Source organism: Nerophis ophidion, unplaced genomic scaffold (assembly GCF_033978795.1).
Source record: "Nerophis ophidion isolate RoL-2023_Sa unplaced genomic scaffold, RoL_Noph_v1.0 HiC_scaffold_53, whole genome shotgun sequence".
NCBI lineage: Eukaryota > Metazoa > Chordata > Actinopteri > Syngnathiformes > Syngnathidae > Nerophis > Nerophis ophidion.
The window spans coordinates 63,670-76,497 of NW_026906975.1; the positions used below are offsets into that span (position 1 = coordinate 63,670).

The window sequence follows — 12,828 nt, forward strand, 5'->3', positions numbered from 1 at the left end:
ACCCCCGGGGCCTTGCCGCCGAGGAGCTTTTTAACTACCTCAGCGACCTCAGCCCCAGAAATAGGAGAGTCCACTACAGATTCCCCAGGCACCGCTTCCTCAAAGGAAGACGTGTTGGTGGGATTGAGGAGGTCTTCGAAGTACTCCCTCCACCGATCCACAACATCCGCAGTCGAAGTCAGCAGAACACCATCCGCACCATACACGGTGTTGATAGTGCACTGCTTCCCCTTCCTGAGGCGGCGTATGGTGGTCCAGAATCGCTTCGAAGCCGTCCGGAAGTCGTTTTCCATGGCTTCCCCGAACTCTTCCCATGTCCGAGTTTTTGCCTCCGCGACCGCTAAAGCTGCACACCGCTTGGCCCGTCGGTACCCGTCCACTGCCTCCGGAGTCCTATGAGCCAAAAGAACCCGATAGGACTCCTTCTTCAGCTTGACGGCATCCCTCACTGCTGGTGTCCACCAACGGGTTCTGGGATTACCGCCACGACAGGCACCAACAACCTTGCGGCCACAGCTCCAATCAGCCGCCTCGACAATAGAGGTTCGGAACATGGTCCACTCGGACTCAATGTCCCGCACCTCCCTCGTGACATGTTCAAAGTTCTCCCGGAGGTGTGAATTGAAACTCTCTCTGACAGGAGACTCTGCCAGACGTTCCCAGCAAACCCTCACAATGCGTTTGGGCCTGCCAGGTCTGTCCGGCATCCTCCCCCACCATCGCAGCCAACTCACCACCAGGTGGTGATCGGTAGAAAGCTCCGCCCCTCTCTTCACCCGAGTGTCCAAAACATAAGGCCGCAAATCCGATGACACAACTACAAAGTCAATCATGGAACTGCGGCCTAGGGTGTCCTGGTGCCAAGTGCACATATGGACACCCTTATGTTTGAACATGGTGTTTGTTATGGACAATCCGTGACAAGCACAGAAGTCCAATAACAAAACACCACTCGGGTTTAGATCCGGGCGGCCATTCTTCCCAATCACGCCTCTCCAGGTTTCACTGTCGTTGCCAACATGAGCGTTGAAGTCCCCCAGTAGGACAAGGGAATCACCCGTGGGAGCACTTTCCAGTACTCCCTCGAGTGTACCCAAAAAGGGTGGGTACTCTGAACTGCCGTTTGGTGCGTAAGCACAAACAACAGTCAGGACCCGTCCCCCCACCCGAAGGCGAAGGGAAGCTACCCTCTCGTCCACTGGGTTGAACTCAAACGTGCAGGCTTTGAGCCGGGGGGCAACCAGAATTGCCACCCCAGCCCGTCGCCTCTCACTGCCGGCAACGCCAGAGTGGAAGAGGGTCCAGTCCCTCTCGAGAGAACTGGTTCCAGAGCCCTTGCTGTGCGTCGAGGTGAGTCCGACTATATCCAGCCGGAACTTCTCTACCTCGCGCACTAGCTCAGGCTCCTTCCCCCCCAGTGAGGTGACGTTCCACGTCCCAAGAGCTAGCTTCTGTAGCCGAGGATCAGACCGCCAAGTGCCCTGCCTTCGGCTGCCGCCCAGCTCACAATGCACCCGACCTCTATGGCCCCTCCTATGAGTGGTGAGCCCATTGGAGGGGTGACCCACGTTGCCTCTTCGGGCTGTGCCCGGCCGGGCCCCATGGGAACAGGCCCGGCCACCAGGCGCTCGCCATCGTGCCCCAACTCCGGGCCTGGCTCCAGAGGGGGGCCCCGGTGACCCACGTCCGGGCGAGGGAAATCTGGGTTCATTTCGTTGTAATTCCATAGAAGTCTTTGAGTCTTTGAGCTGCTCTTTGTCTGATCACTCACCCAGGACCTGTTTGTCTTGGTAGACCCTACCAGGGGGCATGAAAGCCCCCAGACAACATAGCTCCTAGGATCATTGGGACACGCAAACTCCTCTACCACGGTAAGGTAGCAGCTCAGAGAGGAGTATTAATACACTAAACATGTATTTAATATTAATACAAAAATATGTATTTAATTTTAATAAACTAAACATATATTTAATATTAATACACTAAACATGTATTTAATATTAATACACTAAACATGTATTTAATATTAATACAAAAATATGTATTTAATTTTAATAAACTAAACATATATTTAATATTAATACACTAAACATGTATTTAATATTAATACACTAAACATGTATTAAATATTTATACACTAAACATGTATTTAATATTCATTCAATAAACATGTAGTTATTATTCTTACACTTAATATGTATTTAATATTAATACAAAAACATGTATTTAATTTTAATAAACTAAACATATATTTAATATTTTTACACTAAATGTGTATTTAATATTTATACACTAAACGTGTATTTAATATTCATACACTAAACATGTATTTAATATTAATACACTAAACATGTATTTAACATTTATACACTTAACATGTATTTAATATTAATACAAAAACATGTATTTAATTTTAATAAACTTAATATATATTTAATATTAATACACTAAACATGTATTTAATATTCATAAACTAAACATGTATTTAACATTCATACAGTAAACCTGTATTTAATATTCATAAACTAAACATGTATTTAACATTTATACACTAAACATGTATTTAATATTTATACACTAAACATGTATTGGAGGCGTGATTGGAAAGAATGGTTGCCCGGATCTAAACCCGAGTGGTGTTTTGTTATTGGACTTTTGTGCTTGTCACGGATTGTCCATAACGAACAGCATGTTCAAACATAAGGGTGTCCATATGTGCACTTGGCACCAGGACACCCTAGGCCGCAGTTCCATGATCGACTTTGTAGTTATGTCATCGGATTTGCGGCCTTATGTTTTGGACACTCGAGTGAAGAGAGGGGCGGAGCTTTCTACCGATCACCACCTGGTGGTGAGTTGGCTGCGATGGTGGGGGAGGATGCCGGACAGACCTGGCAGGCCCAAACGCATTGTGAGGGTCTGCTGGGAACGTCTGGCAGAGTCTCCTGTCAGAGAGAGTTTCAATTCACACCTCCGGGAGAACTTTGAACATGTCACGAGGGAGGTGCGGGACATTGAGTCCGAGTGGACCATGTTCCGAACCTCTATTGTCGAGGCGGCTGATTGGAGCTGTGGCCGCAAGGTTGTTGGTGCCTGTCGTGGCGGTAATCCCAGAACCCGTTGGTGGACACCAGCAGTGAGGGATGCCGTCAAGCTGAAGAAGGAGTCCTATCGGGTTCTTTTGGCTCATAGGACTCCGGAGGCAGTAGACGGGTACCGACGGGCCAAGCGGTGTGTAGCTTTAGCGGTCGCGGAGGCAAAAACTTGGACATGGGAAGAGTTCGGGGAAGCCATGAAAAGCGAATTCCGGACGGCTTCGAAGCGATTCTGGACCACCATACGCCGCCTCAGGAAGGGGAAGCAGTGCACTATCAACACCGTGTATGGTGCGGATGGTGTTCTACTGACTTCGACTGCGGATGTTGTGGATCGGTGGAGGGAGTACTTCGAAGACCTCCTCAATCCCACCAACACGTCTTCCTTTGAGGAAGCGGTGCCTGGGGAATCTGTAGTGGACTCTCCTATTTCTGGGGCTGAGGTCGCTGAGGTAGTTAAAAAGCTCCTCGGCGGCAAGGCCCCGGGGGGTGGATGAGATCCGTCCGGAGTTCCTTAAGGCTCTGGATGCTGTGGGGCTGTCTTGGTTGACAAGACTCTGCAGCATCGCGTGGACATCGGGGGCGGTACCTCTGGATTGGCAGACCGGGGTGGTGGTCCCTCTCTTTAAGAAGGGGGACCGGAGGGTGTGTTCCAACTATCGTGGGATCACACTCCTCAGCCTTCCCGGTAAGGTTTATTCTGGTGTACTGGAGAGGAGGCTTCGACGGATAGTCGAACCTCGGATTCAGGAGGAACAGTGTGGTTTTCGTCCTGGTCGTGGAACTGTGGACCAGCTCTATACTCTCGGCAGGGTTCTTGAGGGTGCATGGGAGTTTGCCCAACCAGTCTACATGTGCTTTGTGGACTTGGAGAAGGCATTCGACCGTGTCCCTCGGGAAGTCCTGTGGGGAATGCTCAGAGAGTATGGGGTACGGGTCTGTCTTATTGTGGCAGTTCGCTCCCTGTATGATCAGTGCCAGAGCTTGGTCCGCATTGCTGGCAGTAAGTCGGACACGTTTCCAGTGAGGGTTGGACTCCGCCAAGGCTGTCCTTTGTCACCGATTCTGTTCATAACTTTTATGGACAGAATTTCTAGGCGCAGCCAAGGCGTTGAGGGGATCTGGTTTGGTGACTGCAGGATTAGGTCTCTGCTTTTTGTAGATGATGTGGTCCTGATGGCTTCATCTGACCGGGATCTTCAGCTCTCACTGGATCGGTTCGCAGCCGAGTGTGAAGCGACCGGAATGAGAATCAGCACCTCCAAGTCCGAGTCCATGGTTCTCGCCCGGAAAAGGGTGGAGTGCCATCTCCGGGTTGGGGAGGAGACCCTGCCCCAAGTGGAAGAGTTCAAGTACCTAGGAGTCTTGTTCACGAGTGGGGGAAGAGTGGACCGTGAGATCGACAGGCGGATCGGTGCGGCGTCTTCAGTAATGCGGACCTTGTATCGATCCGTTGTGGTGAAGAAGGAGCTGAGCCGGAAGGCAAAGCTCTCAATTTACCGGTCGATCTACGTTCCCATCCTCACCTATGGTCATGAGCTTTGGCTCATGACCGAAAGGATAAGATCACGGGTACAAGCGGCCCAAATGAGTTTCCTCCGCCGTGTGGCGGGGCTCTCCCTTAGAGATCAATCAATCAATCAATGTTTACTTATATAGCCCTAAATCACTAGTGTCTCAAAGGGCTGCACAAACCACCACGACATCCTCGGTAGGCCCACATAAGGGCAAGGAAAACTCACACCCAGTGGGACGTCGGTGACAATAATGACTATGAGAACCTTAGAGAGGAGGAAAGCAATGGATGTCGAGCGGGTCTAACATGATACTGTGAAAGTTCAATCCACAATGGATCCAACACAGTCGCGAGAGTCCAGTCCAAAGCGGATCCAACACAGCAGCAGGTGAGAAGCTCTGCCATCCGGGAGGAACTCAAAGTAAAGCCGCTGCTCCTTCACATCGAGAGGAGCCAGATGAGGTGGTTCGGGCATCTGGTCAGGATGCCACCCGAACGCCTCCCTCGGGATGTGTTTAGGGCACGTCCAGCTAGTAGGAGGCCACGGGGAAGACCCAGGACACGTTGGGAAGACTATGTCTCCCGGCTGGCCTGGGAACGCCTCGGGATCCCCCGGGAAGAGCTGGACGAAGTGGCTGGAGATAGGGAAGTCTGGGCTTCCCTGCTTAGGCTGCTGCCCCCGCGACCCGACCTCGGATAAGCGGAAGATGATGGATGCATGTGTGCATGACTTATTCAAAGGGAGAACAGCACACTTTCACGTATGGCGTCTACCATTAAAGGGGAACATTATCACCAGACCTATGTAAGAGTCAATATATACCTTGATGTTGCAGAAAAAAGACCATATATTTTTTCAACCGATTTCCGAACTCTAAATGGGGGAGTTTTTGGCGAATTAAACGCCTTTCTGTTTATCCCTCTCTGAGCGACGACGTCAGAACGTGAAGTCACATCGGTACTCAACGCCATTTTTCCCTACCACATCACACGCACCGTGTCAAATCGGCTCTGTTATTTTCCGTTTTTTCGACTGTTTTCCGGTACCTTGGAGACATCATGCCTCGTCAGTGTGTTGTCGGAGGCTGTAACAACACCATCAGAGACGGATTCAAGTTGATTTACGTAGAATGTGCATTGATTAGCACGGCATGCTAATCGATGCTAACATGCTATTTAGGCTAGCTTTATGTACATATTGCAGCATTATGCCTCATTTGCAGCTTTATTTGCATCCAGCCTTTCTCTCCAACCACATTTAATGCCAAACAAACACATACCAATCGACGGATTTAAGTTGCTCCAGTGTTAAGAGATGCGAAAGTCCCTTGTTTGGTTTTTACCGGCGATGCTATGACAGAGATGGCACAGAGATGGCAAGAATGTCTAGATATCCTGCAACACTCAAAGCAGATGCATTACCAACAATAAAGTCAACGAAATCACAAAGGTGAGTTTTGTTGATGTTATTGACTTATGTGCTAATCAGACATATTTGGTCGCGGCATGACTGCCAATCGATGCTAACATGCTATTTAGGCTCGCTCTATGTACATTTGAAACTATATTTACATCCAGCGTTTCCTTCCACCCACATTTAATGCCAAACAAACACTTACCAATCGACGGATTTAAGTTGCTCCAGTGTCAATGCGAAAGTCCTGATCGTTTGGTCCGCACATTTTACCGGCGATGCTAACGCAGACATGGCCGAATAGCGTCAATAGCTATTCGCTCAATAGCTTCAGTTTCTTTTTCAATTTCGTTTTCGCTATCTGCCTCCATACTCCTACCATCCATTTTAATACATGCATAATCTGTTGAATCGCTTCAGCCGCTGAAATCCGAGGCTGAATCCGAGCTAATGTCGCTATGTCTTGCTATGGTATCCGCTATTGTTTGTTTGTATTGGCAGCACTTTATGACGTCACAGGAAAATGAACAGTAACTTCGAGAGAGCAAAAATAAGGCACTTTAAAGCTTTTTTTTTTAGGGATATTCTGAGACGGGTAAAATTTTGAAAAAAACTTCAAAAAATAAAATAAGCCACTGGGAACTGATTTTTATTGGAGTTAACGATTTTGAAATTGTGATTAAGTTCCCCTTTAAAGATTGCAGGAATGACTTTTACGATGTTTTTATATGAATAAGGTGGATTGGACGTTGGCCTGGGAAGACATTCCCCTGAAGGTCTTCTTCATGTGTCAGCTGGAAGTACCCTGACTGTTGTGAGGGGAAACTGATGAGATTGTGAGATCATATGTTGGTGCAAGACAATGTCTCATGTGACTGAGCAAAGCTGGACTTTTATCAAGAATGTTTGTTTTCTCCTGTCCCGCAGACCTCGATGAAGAACATCTTCCTCGTGAGCAGTAGGAGGAACCACAGTCCCCCCACATTCATGAGGACGAAGAGGTACCATATTCCCAACACATCAAAGACGGAGGAGAGGAGCCACAGCCCCCCCACATTAAAGAGGAACATGAGACGCCACAGCCCATAGTGTTAAACTGACCCTTCACATTAAAGGGCAAGCGGAGGACCCACTGAACTTACACATCAAAAATAAAGAGGAGGACCCACTGACCCCTCACATTAAACAGGAAGAGGAGGACCCACTGAACCCTCACATTAAAGAGGAAGAGGAAGACCAAGATACGCCGCACATTAAAGAGGAAGAGGAGGAGCAAGAGCCGCCGCACATTAAAGAGGAAGAGGAGGAAGAGGGCATCAGTCAGCCTAAATGGTTGGAGGAGTTCCCAGTGACTGGTGTCCCTGTGAAGAGTGAAGATGATGAGGTGAAAGGTGAAAGTGAGGAGAGGGGAGGGGGGGAGCCTCCAAGCAGCAGCTCAACACAACACATGACAACAGAAGCTGATGGAGACCACTGTGGAGGATCACAAGCAGACAAGCTCTTAGCTCCACTATCAGATAGTGAGGACACAACGTCACACTCTCCTGACACTGATGATGAAGACTCTAAAGATGATAAGACATGTCACACTGACAACACTCACTTCACATCTTCTCTCTGTCACAAAACTTTTAAATACCAAAGTCGTCTGAAAAGACACATGAGGAGACACACATGGATTGAATCTGCTCTCATGAACGTGTGCTCTTTCTCCAGATATTTTATCACAATCTCGGGTGGGCACCATTATGCGTTTGCACATCGGGCAAGAGCCGTGTACAGCGTCCAGTTTTTATTTTGACCTCCACAGTTATCTGCCCAAAAGAGTATGCAAGGGGAAGAATCAAGAACAAAACATTTAATGAAGGTGCTTGCAACGTCCTGGGCCAATCTTCCAAATATCCCCTCCTGCCATAATATCACATAATCAGCTTGACCGTCGGCCCCCATTCGTGCAAATGTCTCATTAAAGACAATAAGGCGACTGACAAAGAAGCTCCGATTGGTCCCTTGAGATACTAGGTTTTTCTGTTGTATCTACGCGGTTATGTGTTAGTTGCTAGGTCCTGCCATGCGCGTAACAGCTTACTTATGGAACAAATTACAATATCGCATACACTAACATAAAGCATATCACCTAGGAACTCCAAAATTATTTTCAGCTCAGTTTTGACCAAAATTGAGTTACTGGGTTTTGCCTTTGGACGGGAGCACTAGAGAAAGACCTTTTTCTTGCTCAGAATGTGGTAAATGTTTAGTAACAAGTCAACATTATGACATTACACATGAGAACGCACTGGGGAGATAAACCTTTTATCTGTTCACTCTGTGGTAAAAGTTTTGCACAAAGTCACAATTTGAAAAGACACATGAGAACACACACTGGAGAAAAACCTTTTTCCTGTTCAATCTGTGGTAAATGTTTTACACAAAGTCGATATTTGAAAGTACACAAGAGAACACACACTGGTGAAAAATCACATTCCTGTTCAATCTGCAACAGAAGCTTTTGTGACTGATCAAAGCTTGTAAGACACATGAGAAGACACCCAGGAGAGAAAGTGTTGAGTTGCAGTGTGTGTGGTGAAAGATTGTCTTCTAAGTACCAGTGTAAGAAACACAAGTGTGCTGGTGAGAACAGCAGCAGCAAATGAAACTGCAGGATTTGAAATAAACTGTCCAGACTTTCATTTTGACTTTCTAACAACATCAGCACATATAACATGTGTGACATTGTTGTTTGTCTAACAATCTGTTTAATATGAGTCTACATTTATAAATTACATAGTTTGAAATTTGAAAATATTACATATTTGTATTTCTAATTGTTAATGATCCCATAGATTATCACCTTTATATGATATACATATGTACTGGTTCACATCTGAAACATCTTCTGGACCACTTCAGGAAGCATATTATTATTTACTTTATACATCATTTGAACAGTTGTCTTTTATACAATTTTAAAATGTGTGACTTTATGAATCATTTGTTGGGTCTCTATAATCTATTTTATTCATTATCGTTATTACTCAGTATTATGATGATTGTTTTGTGATTGTTTTGTATGTATGTCTCCAGACCTTTATGCAACATACAAGTGAGAGAAAATAGCTGATTTTTATTTTGTGAAAGGATGGTTTTGTTTTCACAAACTTACATATGTGGATGTATCAAATAAATCCAGTATTGTGTTTTAAAAAAGGTTTTAATGTTTTTTTTCTCTTTTTCAACATCCCCAAAACAACATCAATATCAGTCAAAGTTTGGAGTGTCAAGCCAAAGCCAATATTGTACATCATCCCACAGATATTTACTTTGCATACATTCTTAAAATAAACTGTTTATTGTGTTTCCCAGTCACAGAACCAACAATTGTTGTCTTCAATTGCAAAAAAAACCATCCTAAATATTATTTTAAGTGGTCACTTCCATCTTTTTTTTTCTTAGATTAACTCTTTTGCCTCAGAAAGAATGGAAACTTTTAAGTATTTTTTTGTTCCAGAGAAAATAAGAAGAAGAAGAAATAGAAAATAATTAAAAGAGACGCTGTGAAGGTTTCAGAGAGAAGGAGACGGCACAGAGACTGGGAAAAGCTTATAGCCTGGGGCGTCTTTATTTTAACAAGGATATATATATATATATATATATATATATATATATATATATATATATATATATATATATACAATAATATTTCAATATAATTTATTTATACAATATTATTCTATATATATATATATATATATATATATATATATATATGTGTATGTCAAATCTGATGTGTATGTAACAAAGATGAAATGGGTGCAAGACTATGTGTGGAATTTAACGGGAGGTGTTATTTACCGCAAGTGTTGGAGGTGCGTGTTGAGAGGAGCTGAGCGGTCAGGCGCGGGCAAGGCAGGTAGGGAAGTCCAAGGCGGAAGCGTGGTCGAGAGGCAGGAGAGAGTCGTCGTTTGTCCGGGGGCGAGCAAGGGAACGAAAACCAGGAAGCCAGAGGAAGACAAGGGGAATCCAAAAAGGCACACGACACACAGCGTGGTTCGGGAACGCACACAAGGAGCTGCGGGGTGAGGAAAGACACGACAATTAACGCATGGGGAAAAGGCACAGAGATCAGGATCAAAAATTCAACTAGGATGCTGGAGACGAGCTTACGGTACAGTTGCTACGTTCTGGCAGAGGATCTTCTTCTTCTTCTTCTTCTTCTTTTGTTTTTATGGCGGTTGGCAAGCAACCTTCTGGTGTGCATTAGCGCCACCTACTGTAATGGAGTGTGGACCGAGGTGGATCCCTACTCTATATTCTTTTACTTAACCCAGTGTTTTTTAAATATGTGTATATTGCTTTATATCCTATGTTTTCTGAATGCAATCCTAATATATCTCCCACTTCTAACCTAATATTTTCTTTTGCTAACTTATTTTCCAGTATTTCTCTTTCTCTATTATATTTCCTACATTGTATTAAGACATGGTCAACATTTTCTATCTGGTGGCAAAAATCACACAGCCCTGTAGTATGTTTGCCTATCAATTTTAGTGAACTATTTAGATATGTATGTCCTAATCTCATTCTAGTAATAATGTCTTCTTCCTTCCTATTTCTACCCCCTCCTCTCATTACACCTACTTTCCTCTGGACTTTGTAAAACTCTCTACCTTTTGTTTCCTTATTCCAATTATCCTGCCACTTTTTATTGTGTTCTATCTTAATGATGCTCTTCACTTCTTCTTTACTGTGCTTAATCTCCATGTTTACTTCTGTTTTAGTGGTTGCTTGTTTTGCGTATCTATCAGCTAACTCATTTCCCTCAACTCCTACATGAGCAGGAACCCAGAGAAATGTTACCACACCTCCCGCTTTATTTATTCTGTAGATTGCCTGAACTATTTCATAAACTATATCTAGTCTTGTTTCTGATGTTATGTTTTTTATGCTCGTCAATGCACTGCTGGAGTCCGAGCACACGACTACTTTCCTAGCTTTGTTTTCCTCTATCCAGTTAACTGCCATATAAATTGCTACCAATTCCCCCGTAAAAACAGATAGTTTATCACTAATTCTTTTATTTAATACTATATTTCTCTGTGGGATAACTGCAGCAGCTCCTACTTTACTATTTATAGTTTTTGATGCATCTGTGTATATCATAATATTATCAAAAAACATTTCCTCAATCCGTTTTTCTATTTGGTAACTATTTAAATGTCTATTCTTCAGTAACTGCATGTCTACCTTTGGGTTTTCATACATCCACGGTGGTATTGCAGGAATTGGTACTGTAGGGCTCACTTTAATATTGTCAATTTGTGTTTTTTTACATATATCTCCTATTATCCACCCAAAACTATTCATTTTTTTCTTCCCTTTTTCTTGGCAATTTATTAGCACTTGACGGGTTGGATGTCCTTGCTTGGATCCTTTTAAGTTTGCCCAATAAACTGCTGAGAGTTGATCTCTCCTCATGTCCAAAGGTTTTTCATTCATTTCTACTTGTAATGCTGCCACTGGAGTAGATTTAGTAGCTCCACAACATAATCTTAACGCCTGCGACTGGATCCGGTCTATTTTCTCAAGTAGAGTTTTTGAAGCAGATCGATAAATAATGCATCCGTAGTCGATAACAGACCGAATTAAAGTGATATATATTGTTTTCAATGTCAACCTATCAGCCCCCCAATCTTTACCCCTCAAAGCCCTCATTATATTTAACACCTTTTTACTTTTCTCCACTATCTTGCTGATGTGGGTTGACCAGTTAATATTTTTATCAAACCATATTCCTAAATATTTAAATACTTGTACCTCTTCTATGTTTTCTCCATATAGTTTTATTTGGAGCTTGTTTTGTATTTTCCTCTTCGTAAAATGTATGACTTTTGTCTTTCCAACAGAGAATCTTAAACCCCAAGCCGTCCCCCAGTCTTCAACATTATTTACCGCTTTTTGAATCTTCTTTTCTATATAATTTGTATTTCTACCTCTCTTCCACATCACTCCATCATCAGCAAACAATGCCACCTCCACTAACCCTTCCACTTCACTAAAAACTTCATTTATCATGATGGAAAATAGTACTGGACTTATTATACTCCCTTGTGGGGTCCCATTTTCCACTTTGTATTCTCTACTATATTCATTCTCTATCTTTACTAATAATGTTCTACTTGTTAAAAAGTCTTTTATCCATCTGTACATTCTTCCTCTAATCCCAATCCTATTTAGTTTCAACAGCAACCCCTGTTTCCACAACATATCATACGCTTTCTCTATGTCAAAAAATACCGCAATTATACTTTCTTTATTTATTTGTCCCTTTCTAATTTCCTCTTCCAGCTGCACTGCTGGGTCATTTGTGCTTCTTGCTTTGCGAAAACCACTTTGGTAGTTTTTTATAATTTCTTTTGACTCTAAATAATATATTAATCTTTCATTAATCATTTTTTCCATTACTTTGCCCAAATTTGAGGTCAATGCAATCGGCCTATAATTTCCTGCCTCTTCCGGATCTTTCCCTGGCTTGCATATTGGAATTATTACAGCTGTTTTCCACTCATCTGGTAATTTTCCTTCTTCATATATCCTATTATATAATTTCAAGACCACTTCTTTGCCGATGCTACCTAAATTTTTGATCATTTGATAACTCACCAGGTCTTTCCCTGGCGTCGTATTTTTAACTTTTTTTAAAATTCGAACCATTTCATCCAAAGAAAATGTCATATCCATAGTGTTGATAAAACTATTATCGTTGTCTTCCTTCATTTCCTCAATATTTACACTAATTGTTTCTT

At 43.5% G+C, this 12,828-nt stretch overlaps 1 protein-coding gene across 1 annotated transcript; it reads right to left on the reverse strand.

Annotated features, from left to right (window-relative positions):
• Window positions 1–9,801: 9,801 nt before the first annotated feature.
• Window positions 9,802–11,934, reverse strand: LOC133546964 (uncharacterized). Its single transcript, XM_061892814.1, has 2 exons — window positions 10,190–11,934; window positions 9,802–10,094 (listed from the first exon to the last, which is right to left on the reverse strand). The coding sequence occupies exon 1, from the start codon at window positions 11,735–11,737 to the stop codon at window positions 10,331–10,333; it is 1,407 nt and encodes a 468-aa protein (XP_061748798.1). The 5' UTR covers window positions 11,738–11,934; the 3' UTR covers window positions 9,802–10,094; window positions 10,190–10,330.
• Between the last annotated feature and the right edge of the window lie 894 nt (window positions 11,935–12,828).